Source organism: Protopterus annectens, chromosome 14.part0, assembly GCF_019279795.1.
Source record: "Protopterus annectens isolate FY-2018-M chromosome 14.part0, PAN1.0, whole genome shotgun sequence".
Classification (NCBI taxonomy): Eukaryota; Metazoa; Chordata; order Ceratodontiformes; family Protopteridae; genus Protopterus; species Protopterus annectens.
In genome coordinates, this window is record NC_056748.1 from 984,557,474 (window position 1) to 984,583,871 (window position 26,398).

The 26,398-nt window shown below is 42.0% G+C and overlaps 1 protein-coding gene across 1 annotated transcript in view; it reads right to left on the bottom strand.

The window, feature by feature from the left end:
* The window catches only part of WDFY4 (WDFY family member 4), a 4,454,583-nt gene that overhangs the window by 1,050,276 nt on the left and 3,377,909 nt on the right, over positions 1-26,398 (bottom strand). Inside the window, exon 48 of the mRNA XM_044055648.1 lies at positions 11,216-11,325. Coding sequence (XP_043911583.1) covers positions 11,216-11,325 — 110 coding nt within the window. The remainder of the gene's footprint in view (positions 1-11,215; positions 11,326-26,398) is intronic.

The following is a 26,398-nucleotide window of genomic DNA, read 5'->3' on the forward strand; positions in this document are numbered from 1 at the left end:
TGGAGTGGAACCACTGTTGCTGTACGCCAGTATACAGGTACATAACCCGAAATAAGGCTAAGATTAAATAGCATTTTTATGTGTGGGTTTAGCTCCTCTTGGAGTTCCCGTAACACGCACCCCGGGATACCGTCAGGTCCCATTGATGCTGTGTTTTTTGCTTTGTTTAGGGCGGTTCTCACTTGGACATCTGAGATGACAGGGAGATTACATTCAGCTGGGATAAGTATTTCTTCTTTTGGGGGTGAAGGAGGCGAGAAGTTTGCACTGAACCTGTCAGCCAGAATGTTAGCAATATCTGTGGGTTCAGTGTATTTTTTGTTGTGAACCAACTCAGAGCATATCTGAGGGTTTCCGCCCAGGTTTCTAACATAGCTGAAGAAGGCTTTGTGGTTATCTTTAGTGTCCTTAGCTATTTTTCTCTCAAAGTTTGCCTTGGATGTTTTTATGAGAGAATGTAATTTTCTGCTAATGTTGATCAAAGACGTCTTCCCTTCATGGGATTTCGCTCTGACGTGCAGTAGCTTCCTTTTTTTGTTATACAATTTATTTATGGCTGAGGTCCACCAGACAGAACGCTTACATTTGGTGGAGAGGGACTTGGATTTGTTTGGGATTGCATGATCCATGCATTCCTGGATATGTCCATAGAAAGCATTTGTGAAGGATTCGGCATTGCGGGATGTGGTATCCACTGGCACAGTGGGCTTAAAGGATACCATCTCCTTCTTAAGAAGAGTGAAGTCTGCTTTTGAGAAGTTTTTCACTGTGGTCTTTTGTGCTGGGGGTGGAGGTGGGATATGTATATCCAGGGTGATTAGTTTGTGGTCATATCTCACTAGTGAGGGGTATACTTCCGGTGTGGAGCATTTTGTCCCCATGTTTGTGATGATCAGGTCTAGTATATTTTCTCCCCTAGTGGGAGAGGTGACTAGTTGTTCCAGTGCATTTGAATTTATGAATTCCAGGAACCTTTGAGCTAGGGTATTAGGGCTAGAATAATGTACCCAATCTATGTTTGGGTAGTTGAAGTCTCCCAGTATGATGGTATTTTGTGATACATTCATATCCTCCAATGTCTTCAGGAAGGCTGAGTGGGGTTCTTGAGATTGGGAGGGTGGTCTGTAACATGCTACCAGTTGTATAGCAGTTTTGCCTATGGTTAGTTGCACCTGCATGGTCTCTGTTGCTTCATGTGTTGCTACTAACCTGGACGTGTGGGTGTACTTTATGAATATGGACACTCCCCCTCCCTTTGTGGTTCGGCCCGGGTTTTGGGGCTGAAAAGCATGATACGAGGTATAGCCTGGTAGTGCTGGGGTGCTCTCAGGAGCCTTGAACCAGGTTTCAGTTACTGCACAGACGTCGATGTTCTCCATGCTGAGGAGTGCATCAAGTGCCTGCATCTTTAGATTTAGACTTCTGGCGTTGAGCAGCATTACCCTTAGTTTTTTTCCATTTTCGTTTTTTAAGGAGGTGGGTTTGTCTTTTGAGCCTTGCCTAAAAAAGGCATTATGGGGGTGGCAAGAGCCTTAGCCAATATCCGGAAGCCCAGTGGTGACAGGTGTAAGCCACCCCTTGCGAAGCAGCGTGGCCTGTCCAACATATCATCCCAGGTAGACAGATATTGGATCCCCTTAGAATGACACCAGTACTTGAGCCAATTGTTAAAGCTGATCATCTTGTCTTTGTATTGTGGTATCATTCTTGGTGAGGGCAAGATGCTGCTCAGGGTCAGGGTCATACCAGCCTGGGCTACATAATCGGAGAGCTCCTCTATGTCTCTTTTCATGTAGCCCAGGGAGGTACGTCTCAGGTCATTCACACCAGCATGGACAATGACGGAGTCATATTTGTACTTGCTTTGGAGTGCCCTGAGTGCATGTGTTATGTGGCAGATCCTAGCCCCCGATAGACAGCTCACAGTCACCTTCTCCTTGATCAGCCTGGTCAGTGGGACATCAGTGTGTCTGACTATGGAGTCACCTATTACTAGTGTATCATGCAAGGTGTTTGGCCTTAAGGGCTGCGATTAGTCGACACACTGATTTATTGAAGTATGTGTTGATGTGTTTTGTTTTGAGGTGGTGGATTTTTGGATGTCTGCTTTGAGAGCCTCTGTTGTTTTGGTAAGTTTTTTATTAGAGCCTCCGAGTATGTCTTTGTGTTTTTATGTGTTTGGTTTGCAGTTGTGGTAGGTCTATGTGGGACTGGGATTGTTGTGTGTGTGGTTGCCATCTCCTCCTGTCTGGTCATGCCAGCCCTGAGTTGAGAGTTCAGCCTCCAGTTTGGCTATATAGCTGCATCTCTCACATGTAATTGTGTTTGTTGGGAGGAGGAGAGGGTTGTCTTGTCTGTGTACATGAGTTAACAACAGGCAAAATGATACTCTTCTTTAAGAGAGAACCTGCAAGCCATCCTACAATTCATAGATCAATAACTTGTCTTCTGACAATATGCAGACTATATACTGGAACTGGTGCAGACAGAGATTTGTCATTTAGAAAAAAAGCTCAGTTATGGCAACAGAAATAAAGGATAACAAAAGAAAGTGATATGGAACAAAGCATCATGTGTTGCTATATATACAACCATAACAGAGAATTGTAAATGGGAAGAACCTCATATCAAACAAAGTATCATTTGTTGCTATATATACACCATAATAGGGAACTGAAAAAAGGGGAAGAATCTAAGTATGGCATTAACAGAACACACAAAAAAAAAAAAAAAAGTGACAGCATCCGACATTTTTGCAAAGTGCTAAAATTTGGATCTGTACAGTAAACACAGCAACTTATTTAAACTCACTCTTGAATGTAATAAATGAATACTATACACCTACCATAACGCTAGAGCCATGTTGTGTTCTGTCTGCCTCAAAAGATAGGTTCTCGGATCAGACAGGATCCGACCTCAGCACCTTTTTCAAGAGCTTGGATCCAGGCATCTGGCCCTTCTCCTATCCATTAATTCTCTGTAGTCCATAGATTACCACAGATCAAGTTTGCCTGCTTATACCTAGTACTTCACCTTATGGACAGAACACAGACCATTCAACCTACGCAACAGGGCATAAAAAAAATGAACAGTTCCAACAAGACAAAGCCCTGGTCAGGTCCAATTGATTCGTCAAGGGCCATAAAATGACAATTAAGGACAAGGGACAGAGAGAGGTAATGTTGAGCTGGACATATCAAGACAACAGGATCTAGCATTATGATAAGTACATAACTTTTTATCAGATGTTGTCTTTTCAATCTGACTCAACAAATGGGACAAATTCCCAAGCTACCATAGGAGGTCTTATGGAAGGATATTTTAAACTATGGTGGAGCCAAAAGATGTACTGGATCTAGAGTGCACATCTAGTTTGTAATGTGACACAAAATGTGAACAGCAGACCAAGTAGGCACAGCATAGGTCTTGTCTATGGGTACTCTAGCAAATTAAGCAGTGGAGGAAATCATCAGTGCAACTGAGTGAGCTTTGGGCTTGTATGGTAATGCTAATCCCATTTCCTTATACACAAGGGAGATGCAGTTGGAGGTCCACCTGGATAAAGTCACTTAGAAAATCCCTGACCCAATTTGGCCTTTGTAAAGAAAAGCAAAAGATGATCTGTTCTTCTAATGTCCTTGATGCAATACAGGGAAAATCTAAGTTGTTGATTAACATCCATTAAATGTAAAGTATATTCCTCTTTGCTGAAAATTTTGGCAAGAAAACTGGTAGGTTAATTGTTTGGTTAAGATTTGAGTCAGAAGCTACTTTATGAAAAAAAAAATGAGGACTGGCTTGCAAAGATACATTATTCTTATGAAAAAAACAGGTAATGAGGTCTGCAGAACAACACTTGTGATTCTGAGATCTGCTTAGCTGAGGTAACTTCTACTAAAGAAATTATTTTCCAAGAAAGGAATTTTAGATCGGCTAAAGGTGCTAGTTCAAAGAGGGACCTAGCTAAGGCTTAAAGCATCACAGAAATGTCCCATGGAGGAACTGGATCCCTCACTAGAGATCTGAGAAGGAAAGTTCCCTATAAAAACCCTTGGAAATCTTCAAAGAGGTAATGGAAGTTTGGTTTTGTCCCACGTGAAAGTTGGATATGGCTGTTAATTGTACTTTAATGGTCAAGAAACTAGCACATTTCTAAAACAAACCCAGTAAGAAATCTAAGACAGATGGTAATGGAGCTGAAAAAGGGTTAAGACCTTTAGAGGAAGCCCATACAGCAAATCTTTTCCATTTGCTAAGGTAAACCTTCCAAGTATTAAGTTTTTGTGAAGATGACAGAATATGTACAACTGGAGTAGATAACCTGACATGTTTGGTCTCCATTAGAACTGGAGGAAACATGCAACCAATTTCAGGGTTTTTATATCTTAGTAAGGCTGTTTGGATGGTTGTAGTAAAAGGTCTGAACATGGATTCAGCACACATGGAGGTGTTTCTGATGAGGCTAGAGGAAGGGGAACTGGCAAGGTTGAAAAGGGCGCTATGAGAATTATCTCACAGATTTCTGAAGAAACGTGGTTATCAGGGGAAAAAGAGAAAAGATGTACAGGAGACCCAGGTGCCAATTGTGACCCAGAGCATCCCTTGATGACTACCCATCTGGGGAAATCAGGGAAAAGTAGCTTGTGCATTTGTTTCTTAAGTGGGAGGCAAAAAAATCAAGAAAAGCTAGCCCCAGCAACTAAAAATTATCATTGCCACTGACTGACTGAGGAGACCATTCATGAGGCAAAGAACAGATCTGCTCAGTTTGTCCACCAGAACACTGGAAGACCCCAGGATGCACTTTGTCACTAGAAAGCATTGGGAAGACATTGCCCACTGCCACAACCTCATGGCTTCCCAGCACAACAGGTATGTTTCCCATTGCTTGTTGACATATTAGACCACTCCCTAGTTGCCCATCTAGATGGATATCACACTTTTGGGAAGGAAGTCCTGAAATGCCTGTAATGCTATGAGGACTGCCTTCATCTACACTGATGTGAAGTCTAGCCTCTGTTACCATGTGCTTTGAACAATCGTCACTTCATAATACCCCCACCCCAGATGAGAGGTGTCTGGGAGGGTGAAAGGTCGACCCTATGTGACTACTGGAGAGATCAATAATTAACGAATACGGCTCTTGCACACTGATGTGAGAAGAACTGGGGAATGAAGGGCTTGGCGTAACACTGACTACTGTACAGATATTGTCCACTGTATAACTCTCATAAAATTTTGTCTAAGGTACTAATGTGATAGATGCAGCCATCGACTCCAGCAACTATAGGATCAATCTTGACGGAAGGTTTAAATAAGATAGTACCTCAAAAGCTATCTGACATAGAGATAGAATTCCCGATTCCAGAAGCCTGTCAATTTATGAAATTGAGTCTAGATGGTACCCCATGCACTCCACTGTCTGTGATGGTATCAACTGGCTTTTGGTTAGATTGATTGTGATTTCCAATTAAGGGGCTAACTGGAGCAAGGAGTCCTTGCACTGGATAAGTAGATCCCTTATGGACATAGTGAAGAAACAGTCATCTAAGTAGGGAAACACCTAGAACCTTTGCAGCCTTAGATATGCTGTGATGACTGCTATTCATTTGATAAACACCCTGGGGGCTGTAGTGAGACCAAAGTGCAGCTTCCTGAATTGGAAATGACTGGCTTCCGGCCAAAAATAGAGAAATCTTGTGGACTGCCTCACTACCTTGATATGTTATTAGGAGTTCTACAGATCTGTCGAGCACATCCAGTTGTCCTTCCTCAGAAGAGGTAGAATGGGCAGTACCATGACCGTATGGAACTTTGTCTGTTTCACAAACTGTTTGAGGTGGCTTAGGTCTAAAATGGGCCTGAGGTCCCTGGTCTTTTTTGGAACCAAAAAGAACCTTAAATACACTCCAGAACCCCGCTGGTCTGGTGGGACATCTTGCATGACTAGTTTTTCTAACAGTTTTGCTACTTCAGCTGCTGCCAATTCCCTCTGACTGCGAGGAATGTCATAGATTTTCTTTTTCTTACTTAAAGAGAAAGTAAATGGAATAAGAGATAGCTAGTCAGGTGTGAGGGTGCAGTGAAGAACGCTGAAAAGCCCTCTTGGTAAAGGGTCCTCAAAACCCTTGATCCTGCTGTCCATCGCTGCCCCTGGGGCAATATCCATTAAAGTTATTCCCCCCTCTGTCCCAGGGGAGGGGGTATCCGTCAGCAGAAGTGTCTTAAGCAAAACACTGGGGTTTTCAAACCATAGCCTCTTTCCACTCTTTTGGTTCTGGGAGAAGGTCCTTTGGGGGGGGGGAAGAATATGTCTATGGCAGACAAGGTTTTGCCCTCCTGTTCATTTCTGGTAAGCATATCTTTTACATTAGGTCCAAAGAGTTTTCAACCATCAAAAGGGGAGTTAATGAAGTTGTATTGAAGCTTTCCATGAAATCACAGACTCGACCAGGCTTTCACATGAAAAGCAATGCCAGTGCCTGCCTCCCTCCCTGTATATCAGCTTCATTCAACAGCAGCTGAATGTACTTGTTATACAAAGACTGTAGAGTAGATAGCTGTAATTCCACACATTTTTGGATGTCAGTAGGCAGACTACAGCTCTTTAATCAGATCCCTCTGAAAATGAGTACATGGATCTGTTAGTTCAGCACGCAAACTGCACATGTCACTGAAGCATAAGTCACTTCCTAAATAAGTTCAGCACCTCGTGACTCCCTGTAAGGGAGGTGAACAGATATGGTCTCTACCAAGAGTTCTTTTGTGGTGGCTGCTGCATGCACCGTGGCATTGACCAGGGGACTCTTGTACCAAAGAGACTTGTTCCTAGTGGCAACTAATATTTTGTCTGGTTTCCATGGGCTCCATCACATCAGGTTCCTTTCAGGATTGTTGGCAGACCAAGTCTATCAGCTCATCAACAGGTGGAACTACCCAGGAAACAGATGAGCTAGCCCTGAAAGCCATGAGGAATACCAAATCTTCTGGTGAGGGGGCTTCGGTGTATGAATCCCCTCTCTGCTTCATTTTAAGAATATCTCCAAATGAGGTGTCTTCCATAGGGGAACTTGGATATCCCTCCCCTTCCTCAAAATCGGTATCTTCTGTGACAGACTCTAGAGATGAGTCAAGATGATTCCTCTTGAAGGACGATTTCATACAGCCTTTCCCTGTGGGGCCTTCTGGGGAAGGCTCAAAATCATAGGGTAGAATTTCCAAGTGAGACTCTTCAAGGCTTAGAGAGGCTGACTGCCATTGTTGAACAGGATGAGCAGGTACAACAAAAGGATCTAAATGGGGGTCAGGAAAGCACCGAGTGGGAATGAGACACCTCCTCCCTGGACCTGAAGAGCACCCTCTTAAAAGCCTCAAAAGTTGAAGCAGAGATCAGTGCCAAAGTTCACCCATTTGACCTGAAGAGGCCAACAAGGAACACCTCCAGCCTTAATCCAACTTGGCAGACATAGAAGCCAAACTGTCCAGAACCGAAGCATCAAAGGATAGGGATAGTTCCACAAATCTCAAAGTCAACCCTGACCCCCAAACCTTGGCCCCAAGACCCATCCTGATCCGACAGAGCCAGAGATTAAAGGATGAGAGAAACAGGTGTCGTCAAAGTCAATAGAGCTTCTGGCCCCAGGATGGATGTCTCATGGGAATCATTCAATATCATGGGCAATGGATCAGAAGGCCAAACCAGTAAAGCAGAAGTAAAGCAGAGATTATAGCTGGGATGGTATGGAAAAAACCCAGAACCACTGTTGGAGTACACACCAGAAGCATCTCCAAAAGGACCAGAGTCTGGCAAACGTCTGCATCATCCTGTCAATGTCGGCTTCTAAGAGGCTCCTCAGTGATGGAAAAGACCTGAAGGAAGATACCTCAGAAGATGGTCTGGATGAATGGTGACTAGGTCTATCCTGAAAAATGCAGGAACAGATCCGAAACACCTCAATGTTGATATCTCCGAATGCTTTGGTGACTTTGGCCATGGGCCAGATTGGTCTGATGGATCTGGAGAACTTTTCCTAGACTCTCTTTCTATTTTTCCTTCTCTCTCTCCTTTTTTTTTTTTAACTCCTCTCTCTCTCTCGCTCCTTCTCCTTTTCTTTAATAGACCTCATATTCTCCAACTTTTAGAAGGAAGGAGTAGTAGTACTGGAAAATTGTAGGTGCCAGAACTCCCACTCAGGCAGAGAGAAGGTCCTTGTGGACAAGCTTGTTTTGTCTGTCTGTGATAGCCCTGATCCCAAAAGAGGCACAGGACTTACTCTACTTCTAAGTGAGCCATGCCTAAGCAGTACACACAGAGTGTATGATGATCTTTAGGAGGAATTTTGTGCCATGAGTTGCTATATTTGTTTAATCCAGTGGCCTTGTCAGTCATCACTAGCAACTGTCAAAAGGGAAAATACAAACAACACAATACAAAGTACTGCAGCAATTACAATAAACACAGGAACAGCCAAGCACTATCACACTAAATCTAAGTAGCAGTACAATAAAGGCAAGTTTTTTTTTTAATAGGGAAGTGAATGAAGGAAAGAAACTCCTGTAAAAATTGCCTTAAAAATTGAACTACAAAAGGACTAAATCAGATAAACTGGTAAACAACACCTGCTGAAAGATATATGTAAGGTAAAAGGAAAAAAACAGTTATCCGCAGCTAAGCACAAATTCCTTGAACATGCCTCTTGATAGATAAAGTGGCAAACAAGATCTGAGATAATCCAGGGAATCGATGAAATTATGGGTAGGAGAAGAGTCACAGTCCTGGATACTAGTTCTCAAGAAAGGTGCTAAGGTCAGACTAATAACCCTGCTGATGAGTCACATGCTACACTTAAAGAAATCCCAATCCCTCAGAGATGCACGCTCCAGGGATCTAAACTTGTCATCACAATGAACAAAACATGCTGGAGGGATAGGTTTCTGACCCAGAGACTCCCCAGACTCTGGAATAGACTGCCCATACATGTCAAGTAGAGCACCTCTTTGGCCCTCTTGAAAAGGAACTTTGATGATTGGATGGGAGATAGGAAATTTACCCCGGGAATCATGTCAGTCACCCTCCTAGACAAGGGTCCAGGGAAGTAAATACTGTGGGAAGAAATAGCCAGGGAATTGTTATGGCTAGGCTTGTATAGGCCCTAGGGACGATAGTCTAGTACCAACCTATGAATTGGAAAAGGCAATATCAGATCTGCACATAAAAAACTGTTTAATGTCAAAAGTGTGTATCATTCAAAACACTACGTAATAGTAAAAACTAAATGGTAATACCAGCAAAATGTCAACTATTTATTTACATATGAGTTTTTAGATTTTCCTTATTCTTTATCTAACATGATGTTGCCCCTACTGCGTTTGCATGTTGACATTACCCTTGAGGATAAGTGTTAATGACAAGTGGTTAACAGGAATGACGCTGTCCTGTGCCCAAGGATTAGAACACCCTTGGCTCACCTATTACTCAACCCAGCTCTTACTGTGGTCTTCACTAGCTTGACTGGTATGGGCTGCCCTTACACAAACCCCAACCATTCCTCCTGACAAAGGCGAGGTTGCATTCATTGTTCTTTCCCCAGCCCTGTCTGCTCCTGCAGATGTCCAAGCTGCTAATCAATCTTAGATGAATTGAGCCTTAGTCAAGGCTTCATCCATCTATGCCATAGAACTGGTGTCAATCTGTAAACTTTTAAAATTTTGCTAGAGTTACTGATTTTGGTTGTATCTGTAGATATAACAGTCATCTCTTTCCACATGCAGACATTAACCTATGAACCAAACAGAAATTAGTACTTTTACACAGCTCCAAAATATTCATGAAAACATTCACTCAGTAACTATAAAACTAACTTTTTGGAATAAAATTCTAAAAAGCCAAAAAGATTTTGTCCAAAATTAACAGCTAGGTTATATGCTTAATTCTGCACCCCTCATACATTTGGTAAAGTCAGTATGTTGACTTTTTAAACCCCTTTATGAATGTAACAGCTGTAATAAGTTATACTTTGCACTCATCATTGGAACTTACTGTTTCAGCAACACAAAATAAGTTTCACAACTTTTGGTATGCAGTCACATGAAATGTATGCTAAAACTTTCCATTAATAACTGAAAAAATGTTAAAGTATTGCTGACATTTGTTTTTACAAAAACAGTCGCTTAATTTTGTTAGTTTACATCACTCCACTGTTAGACAATACATCTTGGCTGCTTTTAAATATCTCATGTGTATCTGTGCATTCTGTATTCCTATAACCTAGTGTGGAAAAGGTTTGTGGAAATGAGAGGAAAGAAAACTTAATTACAAGATGCTGTTAATTGGGTAAGAAAGACTAATAGCTCTGTCATAAAGGTTACCTTTAATTTCTCCATAAAATGGTTAATTTTTTTCTAAATATTACATCATTGTTACAGAATGTGTATCTATTCTTAACCAATGTTTTCACATTATGTTTAATTTTGGTATAATTATTTAAACTGTAGTTGTTTCTGTATCATTTTTAAAGATTGCAAAATTATCATTTTTAAAATGTTTTGTAATACTTTGGAGCTTTTCTCCATGGACCTCTACTGAAAATGGACTTCTACCCAGTCAGACTTTCCTGGTAATCAAATACCAATAAATAAATAAATTGTCTAAAGGACAGATATATAAAACAATCATTCTGATTAGTAATACTGTATATAAATAACTGTATATAATTCTAAAGACATGCGTCTGGAGCAATTTTCCCCGGGCCTCCACTGAAAATAGGCTCTGTCCAAGTTGGACTTTCCCAGTCAACAAATGTTAAATAAACAAATAAAACAAATACTAAAATTAGTCTAGTTGACTGCATTCTTCATCGGATTATACAGGACAGAAGTGGGGACCACCAGCAGATGGTATGCATTTGAAGGTATGCATGAATGAAATGCAATGTTGTCAATGCACATGTGTAGAAGTGGGAAGGTTGAAGATAAAGTGTAGGAACATGGAGAAAAGTTCATCTCGCATTAGGATAGTACAATGAGTGATGCCTCTTTATGATTATGAAGAATAATAATTTGCAATGGGATATGGCTTCTGGAGAAAAGTAGTAGGCAACAAATGTGTTTGTGTATGCTGACCTCACAATTTTCTGGTCTATACTGACTTCTTTCACATGAAATTATATTAATATAGTCACTGATTTTATAAATACATGTTATTTATTTTGCTTACCTGCAATGAGCAGAATGTCTGATTAAAAGGCTCCATACGAACCAAGTAGGATGCCACTATGATTGCTGATGAATAGTGTGTACAGTAATGACATTGAGCAGAGAGAGGACCTACAATGGAGAAACAAAGAAAGGCATGCAGATGTTATCAGTATGTACTTTCAGAAATTAATACTGATTAGAATTTCAGAAATCAAAGCAGTTACATCTGCTAAAAGCTGACAAAATGCACTAAATTCCCAGCAGATGCGGAAAGTGATTTAACAAAATTCGATACAAATTCATCTTAATAAATGAAATTTTTATTCGATTACCAATAGTTAAGAGGATAAGTAGACTAATTTATTGTAGCAATTACAGTCAAAACCCAGGCCAAACATAATATAGTAATAATAAAAAATACACAGAAAAAACAGCATACAAGCAAAAATCTTTCATGTTTTTTTATCATTGTTGTCTTATTTTTCAAGCTGGCTTGCTTAACAAAAAAGAAGTTATGTACTCACCGTAACATTTGTAGTCCATCTTGCCCTTCATTCTTACATATGGGTTTGGAGCCGATCCTCGGCTTCGACTCTGCCTTTTTGCAAGCTCAAAGTCTTCTAGTTGGCTCGTGGCTAGGTGGGTATCCCATGGTGCACCAGTACAATCTCCAGATCTTGTTTGCTGCTAACTATAGAGAGAAAGAACAAAAAAAAAACTATCCAGAAAGAACAATAATAATAAAAGGTCTCCACTTGTTAAGAAAACAATTTTTCTGCTTCCAGATCCTTCGAGGAAAGAGATAGGAGGGTGGGTTCATAAGAATGAAGGGTGAGATGGACTACAAACATGGAACGTTATGGTGTGTACATAATTTCTTTATGTTCTGTAGTCCTATCTTGCCTTCATTCTTACATATGGGACAGTGACCCTAGCATCTTATTCTTGGGTGGCTCACGGAAAAATACTCCTGAGTACTTTGGAACCACAAGAGGCTCTACCCCTAGAGGTCAAATCCAATTTGTAATGAGCAATAAATATGTGAGGGGGTAGCCCTTGTTGCTGCTGCACAAATATTATCAATTGGAACCCTGGCTTGAAAGGCTGCAGAAGTAGACTGAGATCTCGTGGAAATGAGCCTTAATTTTAAAGGGCAAAGGCTTACCATCAGAAGAATAAATGTTAAGATATACAACTAGAGATCCAATTCGAGAGGGTCACTTTGGAAACCGGGAGACCTAATCTGAAGTTGGGAAAGGAAACAAATAATTGGTCTGACTTCCTGAATTCCTTGGCCTGATGTAGATAGAACCTTAATTGTCTGTGAACGTCCAACTGATGGAATCTGTATTCTGCTGCATTGGAATGATTAGGAAAGAACACCGGAAGCTCTATAGTTTGGTTCAAGTTGGTATGGGAGCACACCTTGGGGACAAAGGATGGATTAGTACAAAGAGATACTCTGCCTTTGTGAAAAATCAAATAAGGGGGTTTGACAGACAGTGCTTGTAACTCTGAAACTCGTCTAGCAGATGTGATTGCCACCAGAAACAGTCTTCCAAGACAGAAATTTCAAAGGAGACGAATGAGCTGGCTCAAAGGGTGGAGACGTTAATTTGGAAAGAACAAAGTTCAGATCTCATGAAGCAATCGGTTCCTGAATGGGAGGTCTCAACAAAGTGGCACCTTTAAGGAAGGTCTTACACAATCTGTGTGACATCAGATTGGACTCCTGTTGACCCAAATGGAAATTTGAAATTGCTGCCAACAGAACCCTAATTGTGGCAGCAGCAGAACCCTGGAGAAAAAGTTCTGACAAGAATTCCAATACCACTGGAATATATGCATTATAAGGGTCAACATTCCTTTCTTCAGCCCAGATAGAAAAGCTTCTCCATTTGCTGGTATATAACTTTCTAGTGGAAGGTTTATGAGAAGATGTAAGAATGTGAGTCACAGAGGGTGAGAAATCATGAAGCCTGACTAGGGATGGAACTGGAGCAGCCAAGCTGTCAAACTGAGGGTGTGGAGGCTGGGATGAAAAGAGCCTGACGTGCATCAATAGATCTGGCACTGGGTCCAGAGTCCATGGGTCGTCTAGTAGGTGAGGCCCGAGGAAGGGGAACCAAACCTGACGAGGCCAGTAAGGAGTGATGAGGATCAATTTGCTTCCCAACAGTTTCGCTTTCTGAATCACCTTGGATATGAGAGGAAAGGGAGGGAAAGCATAAAGGAGATCCAGGGGCCAATCGTGAACAAGTGTGTCTCTTGGTGACTCCTCCAGAGGTGGGATAAGGGAGAAATAGCTGCTGCATTTGGAGTTGATTGGGCTGGCAAAAAGATCACAGCAAGGCTGTCCCCATCTGCAGAAAATCTGTTCCGCTATTTCCTGCTTCAGAGACCACTCGTGAGGCATCAAGATTGCCTGGCTGAGTTTGTCGGCTATCACTTTGGTTGTCCCTTGGATGTGCATCGCCACAAGAAAGCACTGGGAAGATATTGCCCATTTCCAAACACGAATGGCCTCTCAACAGAGTGGATATGATCTGGTTCCGCCTTGTTTGTTGAGATACCATACTACCGTCATGTTGTCTGATTGTATTAAAATCGTCCCAAGAGGAAGAAGGTCGTGGAGTGCTTGCAATGCCAGGAGCACCGCCCTCATCTCTAGGACATTGATACGCAGGTGGGCCTCGTGATCTTCCCATGTGCCTTGGACAGTCCTGCCTAGATAATGCCTCCCCACCCTATCTGTGAGGCATCCGTGGTCACAGTAGCAACAGGTTGGCGAAGGAGGAATAGAGTGCCTGCCGTTAGCTGGTTGGGTTGGAACCACCAACGGAGGTCCTTCTTGCAAGACTCTATTAACAAGGTGTGGTGGCATAGAGGCAGTTGTTGGAAGGACCACTGGGACGATAGAAACCACTGAAGAATCCGCATGTGTAGTCTGGCTAGAGCCACTAGTAATATGGTGGTGGCCATGGTCCCTAGAAGTTGCACCACAGTCTTTGCCTTGACTTTTTGGAGGGGGAGAAGATGGTAAATTTGCTGTACGAGATTCTGTGCTCTTTCTGTTGGAAGACGAGCCAACATGGCTACTGTGTCTATTTCTGTGCCTATAAAAGTCACAAACTGAGAGGGTGATAAGGCAATTTATAGTAATCCCCAACTGGGCACAAAGTTGGATAGTGGCATCTTTGGTTTGAAGTAGTAGATGCCTGGTGGAGGCGGTCAGGAGCCAGTCATCCAGATACAGAAACACTTGGAATCCTAGATGTCTCAAGTGAGCTGTCACTACTGCCATACACTTGGTGAACACCCTGGGGGCTGTGGTGAGACTGAATGGCAGAGCACAAAACTGGTAGTGACTGGCTCCCAGCCGGAAGTGTAGATGACTCCTCGACGCTCTGTCCATTTTTATATGGTAGTCACGTCCTGGAGGTCTATGGAGCACATCCAAGTGTCTTTCCCTAATAGAGGGAGTATAGACTGCAGTGTCACCATCCGGAACTTGTCCTTCTTTACAGATTCATTTAGTCTGCTGAGGTCCAAGATGGGTCTCCAGTCCCCTGTATGTTTTGGCACTAAAAAGAATCTGGAGTAAGTCCTGAATCCTATTTGGTCTGTGGGGATGGTTTGGATGACTCTGTTTGTGAGCAACTTCGTCACTTCTACAGTTCCCTGATCCCTGTGATTGGGTGGAACATCCGGGATCCTCTTGGGAACATGAGGTGGAAGAGAAAAAGGTATAAAGTAACCTCTGGTGATAATTCTTTGTACCCATTTGTCTCAGGTGATACTTAGCCAGGCTTCTGGGTACAAAGAAATATGAACCTCGACTGGCTCCAGACAAGCACAGTCAGGGCCCCACATCAGGAGCACTAATAGGGCCGACCTCGAAATGAATCATGGCCTCCCTGGTTTTGTGGTCCACCCCTGCCTCTAGGGCGATGTCTACCATTTGCTCCTCCTCCTCTTCTGCCTCTGAAGGATTCACCACCCTGTGCATCCTGTAAAAACTTCTGGGACTTCTTGGACCACATTTTACTGCCTCTCTGACCTTTGGGATATGGTCTACAGGGGACGGTAAAATGTACTCCCATGGCAGAGAGTGTTTTCCCTTCTTGCTTGCACCTGGTGAGCGTGTCTTTTACCTTAGGTCCAAACAAGGAAGAGCCGTCAAAGGGGGCGTTGGTAAAGGTAGACTTGAATGGCTCCGAAAAATTACACAAGCCCATCCAGGAGTGCCTCCTTAGGGTAACTCCGGAACCCGCTGCCCTGCTCGTTCCATCGGCTGCATAAGAGATCAGCTTCATGGATGAGTTAACAATGGAATTCGAGGTGGACAACTAAGCAGACACCTTATCAGGGACTCCTTCAGTCAATGTACCTTGTAGAGTCTCTCCTAACTCCTTAAGGAGAGCTCTCTGAAGCCTTGTAAAGTGTGTTAAATAGTTCAGCGATCTGAGAGTGAATGCCGCTGACGAAGAGATACGCTTCCCATACCTGTCCATCGTTCAACACTCCTTGTTCGGCGGATGGACAGAATAATAAGTCTCTGCTAATTCCTTCTTAGTGGCGGCCGCCACCACCATGGCATCTGTGGGAACACCCTTTAATAAAAATTCCTTCTCCTTGGGGGCTGACAAAAATGTATTAGGCCTCCTGGGGACTGGCTCCACAGCATCAGGAATCTCCCACACCTTTTGAATAACAGTGAAAGGGTGGAGCCACCCAAGTGGCTGAAGGTTGAGACTCGAAAGCCTTCAGGTACACAGACTCCTCATCAGAAGGGGTAACAGTGGGCCAGCCGCACCTCTGCTTAAGGATCTCTAAGATGTCCACAAAGAAGACATCATCAGAGGACGACTTGGGGGAACCTTCTGACTCCTCGAGGTTGGTGTCGGAGGTAAGAGACTCATCCTGGGAGTCTACATGCTTGCTCTTACATGTCCTCTTTCGAGGGGGCTCCTCAGAAGGGTATTCTGAGGAGGTCACGGAAGAGCGGGGGCTAACAGCCAGGGGCTCCTCTTGATGCTGCAGGTCTCTGCTGTCCAGAGAGGGAGTAGGTGCTGAGACGGAAGTCGGTGCCCGAGGGGGAAGAGTGTCGGTACCCCTGGGTGGAGCTGATGATCGGGACAGCACACTCCTCATCATCTCGAAGGCCGACCTCTCTGGCTCCAAAGACCTTCCCGGCTCCAAGGAGATGAAGGTCGCCATCGGCTCCGAGATAGATGTAGGGTCCGAGCTCACCCTAGCCGACACACCGAGAGGGAGACTTGGAACTGAGGAGGTCCGGTTCCAGGTGTCCCTGTCAGGGCCGACTGGGGAGCTTTGGCTCCTAGACACCACGGATGGCACCAAAGGTGTCGCAGCGGAACTCAGCTCCGAGACAACCTCAAGGGGAGCTGGAACCGAGGGTTTCACAACCAGCGGTACCGAGCACTCTGGCTCTGAAAGCTCAGCATGGCTCGAAGGAGGAACCACAAATGGGGAAATGGACTCAAGTGCCTCCAGAACCGACTGGGTCGGAGCCAACAGCATTTTGGGTAAGACAGATGACTTCAGGAGTCTCAGCACTACTCTCTCCACATCTTCTTCTGATAGGCTCCTGGAAGACCTGAAAGACAGTGTGGGAGATCTAGACCTTAACGTTTGGGAGACCGGTAAAGGATCTCTAGACCGGCTCTGATGTCTGCTATCAGTGGTCGGCTCCGAATTGCCTTGGATGATCCATGTGATTTAGAGGAGGAAGAGGGACTGGCCAGGTCTTCCTCAAAAGAAGGCTTAAGGAGACCTTTTAATATTAATTTATTCTTTCTCTCCTGCAATTCCCTGGCACTGAAAAAATGACAAAACAAAGACGTTTCTTGTAAATGGATGGCTCCGAGGCAATACACATAGTTGCTGTGGCCATCGGTAATGGACATCTTCTGCGAGCATTTCACACACTTCTTAAACCCACAGGGTTTGTGATCTTTTACCTCCTTAGACATAGCACTGAAGATGCAGCAAAAAGAAACAAGCCAAACAACCAGAGAGGACTAGGACCTCTAACTAAAATGGGCCTAGCCCTCACCACACTAGCAATCACACAACCACGAGGACTAGGTCCTCTAATTCAAACAGGCCTAGCCCTTGGTAGAAAAAGAAAGGGAGTAACCTAGGTCCTCTAACTCAAACAGACCTAGAAAGGAGGGTAGAAAGGTCAGAATTAGCAAATTTACTGGCGCACACACACAAGGTAGAGGCCTCTATATAAAAAACTATGCCTTAGAAGCAAGAAGGGTTGACAAATCAGGAACCCTTGTTAGCTAAGTTAAAATCTGACAAATAACTATATGGATTACTCGAAAAATAACTAGCTAAGCTAACAACACTGCACACTAAGAAACATGACATAGCTAAGCTAATAACGCACTCTAAAGAATACTGTAGACAGAAAGTTAAATTGAGCACAACACGTGCCTTAAACACTAAGTATCAAACTACCAATGTCTGAACTAAACTAGCCCAGTAAATAACAACTAAGGGCAAAAATGCCCAGAAAAATTAAAGTAAACTAAAACACAGGATACCACAGAGAACAACAAGGCCAACGGCCAACCAGTTCTCGACAATAACTAGTTAACTAGAGGAAAAAAGTACTGTAATTGACTAAACTACTCTAACGATAGGAAACAGCACTAGCAAAGGCTATATAATACTAAAGTTAAGCTGAAATAGCAAAATAAATAGTAAAATGCGTTAAACTAAGCCACGGCCAAGAAGAAGCAAATCTGAACTCGTCGCAGCAAACGAGATCTGAGGATTGTACTGATGCACCATGGGATACCTACCTAGCCACGAGCCAACTAGAAGACTTTGAGCTTGCAAAAAGGCTGAGTCGGAGTGTAAGTATGAAGGCAAGATAGGACTATAGAACATCACTTTTTTATAGCTTAATCCAATAGCATATATATAGACATTCACCCTTGCAAAAATAAGAGAAAATATCTTATTCTACATAGAGTACACTATAATATAATATAATATAATATAATATAAGTGCACGTTTACAACCCACCCCCCACCCCAACAGCCCAGGATCACAACATATTAACATTAAACTTGCTTTTGTCCAACCTTTCTTCTCTGGTTACACTGCAAAGCCTATATTTTTTACAAATGAAAAAAGTATTTGTTTAATATCTTTAAGACTCCTCCACATTTAAAATACCCATGATTACATAAAACTGTTTTACTATATATAACATACAGTTTATCATAGAATCATAAGATCACAGGAGGTTAATAGGCTAATGGTCTCAGGGCCCTTACAAGCCTATCCAAGTTCAATCCGTGTTCCCAAGGGTGTCTGGTTCAAGCAGACACTAAAATCAGCACCTATTGCCCCTATCCAACAGGGACACAGGTGGAATCCCTGGGGTGAATTTCTGGTTACCCATCCAATCAAACAAATTATGCTTAAATAGGGCCAATGAGGAGCTTTGTTTAACATGAATAGGAAGCTTGTTTCAAACATGGGGCAACCTCGGTGAGACAAATCTGTCTCTCCAGCAAGTTCTGTTGATGTCGCATACCAGGTAAAGTCCTTTGAGCTAGTGACCCATGTGGCATTTGACTTGCGAATGTGCAGAACTTCCATTAAAGTTGGGTCAGAGATTGCTTTATAAGCAAGGCACAGGCCACCTCTGAGCAGTCTGTACGAAGCAGAGTAAAGTGACAATGATTTCAGTCTGTCCACAAAAGACAGATCTTGAAGACCCTAAATTTTCTTTGTAAAGAATTGTGATCTTTCCAATTACTGCAGGTGTCTGGAAAGGCACATACCAAAAGGAGTGTTGTACTCTATTATTGGCCTGATGAGGAAGAGTACAGGGGGGTTATAACCTCTTTTTTTCTGGAGGCAATGCCCTTACTTTTGAGATGAAAACTTATTATTATGGATAAATGCCAACATTTCACTAAATTTCAAAGCTCTCACCCAAATGACCCCAAAAAATTCTGGAGTACTATTAACTCCCTGCTCCACACTGTTTCTATTACCATCCCTAACCCTTTCCCCTACGACTCTCCCTTTGAAACTGCAGACCTACTCAACAAACACTTCATAGACAGCATCTCCAAACTCCTGCCCTCTGGTAACTCTGCTCATCCCAACTCTTCTGTGTCACCCTCACCTCCCCTTAAACCTCTATGCTCCTCTTTCTCTCAGCTTTTACCTTGTGACCTGTTTCTACTAAATATATCAAATCCCTGCTTCTTAAACTAAAACCATGCTCTCCCTCCACTGATAAACTCCCCCCTCAATTTCTGAAAATTGCTGCTGACTCTATTGCATATCCTGTAAATCTTAATCAACCGCTCCATTCAGGAATTTACCATACCGGAAATATGGAAATCCTTCTATACCACTCCTCTGCACAAAGGTGGCACGTCTGGAGAACCCTCTAACTATAGACCAATCACTATTCTCTCACCGCTCTCTAAGATCCTTGAAAAATGTATACATACTCAACTACTGCCCTATCTCATTCACGAAAATCTCCTCACCCCCTTGCAACATGGTGTCCATCCTAAATACAGTACAACTGCCTTACTATCCTTTACTCAAAAGGTTGCAGAAGCTAGGGACAACAACCTCCTCATCTCCTGTCTATTCCTTGATCTCTCTAAAGCCTTCGACACTGTGTCTCATCTCATCCTTCTTAATGAACTCTCAGACCTAAACCTCTCTCCTTCTACTCTTAGCTGTTTTCAATCCTACCTTACAAGCTGTTACATGCCAGCAGGCTTTCTCACCCTTCCTTGCTGTTCAAACAGGAGTACCCCAAAGCTCCATACTTGGAACGCTCCTTTTCAACATTTTTACCAACAACCTATATTCATCCTGCAGTCTCTCATCTGTAATACAATATGCAGACAACTATACTCTCTTATCTATAGCCAATACAATCTCTGAACTACATATACTAACACAGAATTCCTTTATCTCTGTTGAAAAATGGCTCAGAACAATCAACTAATCCTTAACCCTAAGAAACTCAGTTCCTTCTCTTCCTACTTCAGACATTCTCTTACCTTAAATCCAGTTTTTCTCTTTCCTCCCTAGATGGCACCACTATCTCCCCTGCCTCACACACCAAACTTCTTGGGGTAATAACTGATGACCGACTAAAATTTGACTTGCACATACAATAGACCATCAAAAAAACCACCAAAAACTTGGACTACTTTATAGGAACAAAAAATTCCTCAATACTGCCACTAAACACACTCTTGTGCAGGTATTTCTCTTACTTAGTCTTCTATATGCTTCCCCTATCCTTACCAATATCCAAACTACTTCAATGCAGAAACTGGAACAAACATACAACAACATTTCCAGATTTATTCTAAACCAACCACTCTCTTCACATGACTACCTCTCACTAAACAAAAACTTCAGTGACTGGAATTTCTGCACCTTCCCCTACAATCGCAACTCCACACTACCTTTTCCATACTCAACAACCCCTCTGACTGCCCTGCTCTCTCCTCCCATGTTACTCTCTACTCTCCCCTATTGGCAAACTACTTTACAAACACTCTGCCTCTGTAAATTGGAACGAACTCCCTCTCCATATTAGATCCAACCTTTCCTTTCCCTGTTTTAAAAAGGAGCTTAAATCCCACCTACTAAACTTGAAATTATGCCATTGCCTTGACCACACGTAGTCTTAGTTTGACCTACTGTGTAACCTGTTGCATCTCCTATTGTATAACCTGTTGCATCTCATAACTTTCTTTCTCTTAGTATCTTTCTGCTAAAACTAAGCTCATAAACCCTCAGCTATAATACTATAGCCCCTCTTTTATCTCCACCTCCCATTCTCCAGGCTATTTATCTTTTTCCCCACTTCCTATCATTGTCTATACACTGTCCTTCTTTTGAACAATTATCTTTTTTGTTTTTACTCTCATATGTAGTAAATTTTAGACCACTGCTATAAGTGCAACCCTTAATGTTCAAAATCTTTTTCTTTTGTTTTCCTCTTTATAATTAATTTTGCATTTGCTCTGTTATTTTTAACAGTTTTTGTGCTGTATGTTTATCTTTGCTTATGTTTGCTGGGGCTCTTTCCCCTTGGGTCTCCACTGAAAATTGGTTCCTTACTTTCAATGCAATGCAAATAGCTATTAACCTTTTCTTTTTACAATTATTTTGTATTGTGATTGTTATTTAATATTTGTATATTGTCACTTTATCTTTACTTATGTTTGCTGTATCTTTTCCCCTCGAGTCTCCATTGAAAATGGGTTTGTTTGCAAACTCAGACTAACCCGGTTAACAAATGTGAAATAAATAAATAAATAATAAGCAATATAAAATGCCCTTCTCACCATTGTGGAGACAAAGTGATTGACATTACTGTTGCTGCCGACCTATGTGCCCAGATCTCTCACCACTGACTGTGTGCTTAGGTTACTGCTATTGATGTGGTAGTTTGCAGGAACATCACCCTTGCTGAAATTGATGATAATGCATTTTTTTACATTAAGTTTAAGACCATAACTTTGGCACCAGTCATTAGTCTGCGTAAGACCTTCTTGCGGGATGTTGACATTGCTAGGGGTTTCAATGATCGCTCCCAGTTTGCAGTCATCAGCAAACTTTGTCAGCCACAGTCCTTTAGTTTTTAGTCTGTACTTTGGAAAAATAGATTCTGAACAGCAGGAGTCCCAAAACCAATCCAAGTGGAACACCACTGGTTACAGGTCTGCTGGTGGAGGTGGAGTCCCCTATTTTGACCATATGAGTTCTATCAGTGAGCCAGCTTGCAACCCACTTGACAATATATGGGTTGATACCTTGCTGGGTGACTTAATCAATGATGCCTGACTGGGGGATTGTGACACGGGCCTTGGCTAAGTATAGGTAGCCCGTATGTACAGATGTGGCATCGTCTATGGCTTTGCTGACTGCCTCGAAGTCCACCATGTTTAATAGGCATGATCTTCCCTTGACAAAGCCAAACTGGGTGGAGTCAAGCATTTGGAGATTTCCTATATCTTTAATAAGGTCCATGATGATTCATTCCATAGCCTTGCAGATAAGGCTGGTCAGTCTAATGGGTCTAAACCAAACAGGGTTTGTGGATCCACTCCCTTTGTGCAAAGGGATGACAGTAGCTGTTATCCATTCCACTGAGGCACAGCCAGTGCTTAGGCTGTGACTGAAAAATGTTCCCAATGGTGATGATAATTCCTGTTTTAACCCACACAGAACACAGCCCAGGACTGTTGTCTGGTCCCATACAGGCTATGTATTTGGCCTTGGAGAGGGCATTTAAGACTTGCTCCGCAAAGATACTAGGTGGGGGAACAGGTTTTAGGGATGCTTTGGGGTATATGTGGCAGGGATAGGGTAGTACAGTTTTCAATGAACCTGTCAGCCAGCAAGTTTGCTATATCCACCTGCATATGTAGTACCATTAACTATGAGTTAAGAGCAAATCTGGGTCTTACCTTTGTGGTTATGGATTTAACTAAAGAACACCTTGTGGTTATCCTTGGTTAAAGAAGCTAATATGGATTCATAGTTAGCTTTGGAGGACTTCACTAGGAGTATTATTTGCTTGTTTAAGTTGAAGAGGGAGTGTTTCCAGTTTTGAGACCATTCCTTCCTACTTTTAGACAGCAATTTCTTTCTCCTATTGGATAGCCTATTAATGGCAGTTGTCCACCAGGCAGGTTTGTTTTTCCTTGAAGATCTTGCTTTGATTCTATCAGGTATGGCTGGGTCAAAATAATTGTACAGGTGCTCGTATAAAGCACTGGTGCATAACTCAGCATAGGTGTCTGTTCTATCAGTGGGGGGAGGGGCTATGAAGTTATTTACGCTGCCACATAAGAGGTTGTAATTGGCCTAGGAGAAGTTTCTTAGTCTAGTTGTTGCTAAGGGGGGAGGGGGTCATGTGTTATAGTTACTTCTAGTAAGACTGATTTGTGGTCAGATCTGAGCAGAGATGGCCACACACTGAGGGTGGTGCAGCGGTCCCATGTTGGTGAGCACGAGATCCAGGATATTTGAGCCTCTTGTGGGTGTGTCAACCAGCTGGTCCAATGCACTGGAGTTAAAAGTCCAGGAACCCTTGGGCAAGTGAGTTAAAACACGTAAAATTTACCGAGTCAATGGATGGGTAATTAGTCACCCAAAACCAGGCTGCTTGTATCTTGATTGATTCAAGTAGATCCAAGTAGGCTGAGTGGATGTCTTCATTCATGGAGGGAATCGTGCTGTTTAACCAGTCTAGAAGTGTATTTATCTTTAATGAATACTGATACACCACCTCCTTTAGTTCTGAAGCCGTCAGTTTGTGGTCTGAACGTGTAAAAGGAAATGTAACCTGGTATAGCTGGGGTGCTCTCCGCAGTCTTAAACGAGGTCTCAGTGGCTGCACAAATGTCAGCATCTTCCAAGGTGATGACTGCTTCCAGTGAGTGCAGTTTCTGGTTTAGACTCCTAGTATTTAGCAGCATAACATCGAGGTTGTTTTTAGAGGGCATTTTTACATTGGGAATTATGTTCTTGTGACATTGCCTAAAAAGGGAACTTAGCCTTAGCCAGGAACTGAAATCCCAGGGGTAACAGATGAATACCATCTCTGGTAAAACATTGAGGTCTGTCGACCATGTCATCCCAGGCTGACAGATACTGGATTCCATTTGAATGACACCATGAAATCTTTAATTACTGGATTCCCTTAGAATGACACCATGAAATATTTAATTGCAAACACTTCTAAGAACAATAATTGTTTATCTGGAGTTACTTTTTTCCTTTTTAGTGTCCTTTTAAACATTAATGATAAAGTAGAGCACATGCTTTAAAGTCCACCCACAAGTTTAACAAAGTCAACAAGAGTCCAGTCTTTCACCTCTTTTTCTTGCAAAGCAATATTTCACAAATGTGGCTGATGCTTAGTGTACCATTTACTCATTAATTTCAGTGTTGCTGGTCATCTTCCTTTTATCTCTGAACACCAGACTCATTCAAGTCCAAAGTACTACTGATTCTGCTAGTCAAAACTTGTGCTTTTATTCTGCCTGGTATTTTCCTTTAGAACACTGGAAAAGGGTTCACTGGCAATTTCTCTTAATGAGCCATTTTGTTAGAAGAATGAGAAGCAGATTCTCCTTCTGTTTGCTGGGTCACCTTTTGTTGGATAAAGTTTTTATCATTATTTTTATTTCCGCCTTAGTCTGTTCTGCATCAAAAAATATCTAATCCAACAGGAAAAAATATTCTGAAGACAACTGGATATAACAGCTTGAATTTCACACTTGCCTCTCAATATTCCCTGATTCCTGGGATAAAATTGCTACTCTTCTTCCTGGTGTAGATTGAATAATGTTCACACTCTGCTGTCCCCAATTTTTAACACTTTTCTTTCTTCTATAGTTTTGTCAGGATCAACACTCTGATAATATGATTGCATTTTTACTAATACAGGTCTTGCCTGTTTTCTCATGGTCAAGTTTAGAGTACACCCTTAATGTACCCTCTACACTAACAAATCATGTTGTGGAATAACAGAGAAGCTCCTTATTTGTGTTTTCATAGAGTTAATACAGTGTTTTCCCTCCAGTTAATCTGATACAGCAGGAAATCTGAGGTTGCCCCTCTGTGCTCTGACTTCTAACTATACCATTTTTTTGAAACAGCTCTTCTTGAGCTTTTTGTTTTTTGAGTTGATCTACACCTTCAATGCTTCATTTAATTTAATCACATCTGAATATATTTGATTTATTTTTTCCTCTAAATTACTGGAAGGCATATCTTGTGCCAAAGCTGAAGCTTGAACTGCTTTTTGCTAAGCATCTGCAGGATTCTTTCCAGCCGGTGTTTTCTCTTCACCTTTTTTGGATGATTTTCTTTCAGGTTCTCTAAATTTCTTCTTTGATGGCATTCAGGCAATGTACTACTAGCCAGTAACTGATTTTTACTCAAGCTGACATTATTATTGGTTCTTATTCTCAGCTTTTTTTTTCCACACTGGAAGAGCTGAAATTAAGCTGTTGATAGTGTGCAGCTATCTTAGAAGTTCCAAAGAAATGATTTTTTTAGCTGTGACAGTATCTTTTGCCTAAACATAGAAAGGCCTTATTAGTTTAATTGCTTGGGTTGCCAAAAAAGCAACAACTAGAAAATGGAAATCAAAGTCTAAACCACGTCTATTTGAAGTACTGAATATTATAAAAAGAGATGAAAGAACTGGAGAAAGGAAGCAGCAAATTGCATGAGAATAAATGGAAGTTGTGGGAACAATACATGTAGAATGCCCAGGAGGAGGAGGAGGTGTGAGGTTTACGGGAAGACAGGAATTCATGTAATGCTGGACTAATGAGAGTTACAAAGAAAGCAAAGATGTGTCATGTATAATGTATTCAAATGGAAAAAAAACATGAATATGATTTGTTTTCCTTTCTGTTAATGTATGTCTATCTATGTCTTAAGAGATAATTTAATAAAGGTGTTTAAAACAAACACAAAAAAATAATATCTAGTACATTATTCCCAATCTTGATTTGGCCCCTTTATGTTCTTTGCAAAGACAACAACCTAACATTTCTTAAAATTAAGTTGTAGCCCTGCTTCTGTAGCCCATTCACATATGCTAATTAGATAAGTATACAATTTGTTCATATCATCAGAATTACCAATTTATGAAAGTACAGTTGCATAAAATCTTACCATAATGGTAGATGTCCTTGCCTTCACTGCTGCAATATTCCTTATGTATGGGATACCCTGCAGTGGAAGCCCGATGTCCAGCCAGTATACCAAGGCCTACTGTTGCTTTAAGGTATGCCGAACGTCACCTGTATTCTCCTCGCGTACCACAGGTCATAAAGGTGACATTCAGGCATACTATCCTAAGAAATGACTCCAGTAGGAACACCAGTCCAATGAAACCCAAGGGATAACCTGTACATCCACGAAGGAAATGGACTAGGGGGTTGGATGGAGGGAGTGATACCACAGCAGTGAAGGCAAGGACATCTACTATTTATGGTAAGATTTTACACAACTGTACTCTGTCCTTACATTCAATGCTGCATTATTCCTTAAGTATAGGAGATTGCCAAACTCAATAGGAAACTTGGCAGGAGGAAGGAGCAGTACAGACCTCTAAAAAGCCATGAAGAATGGCTC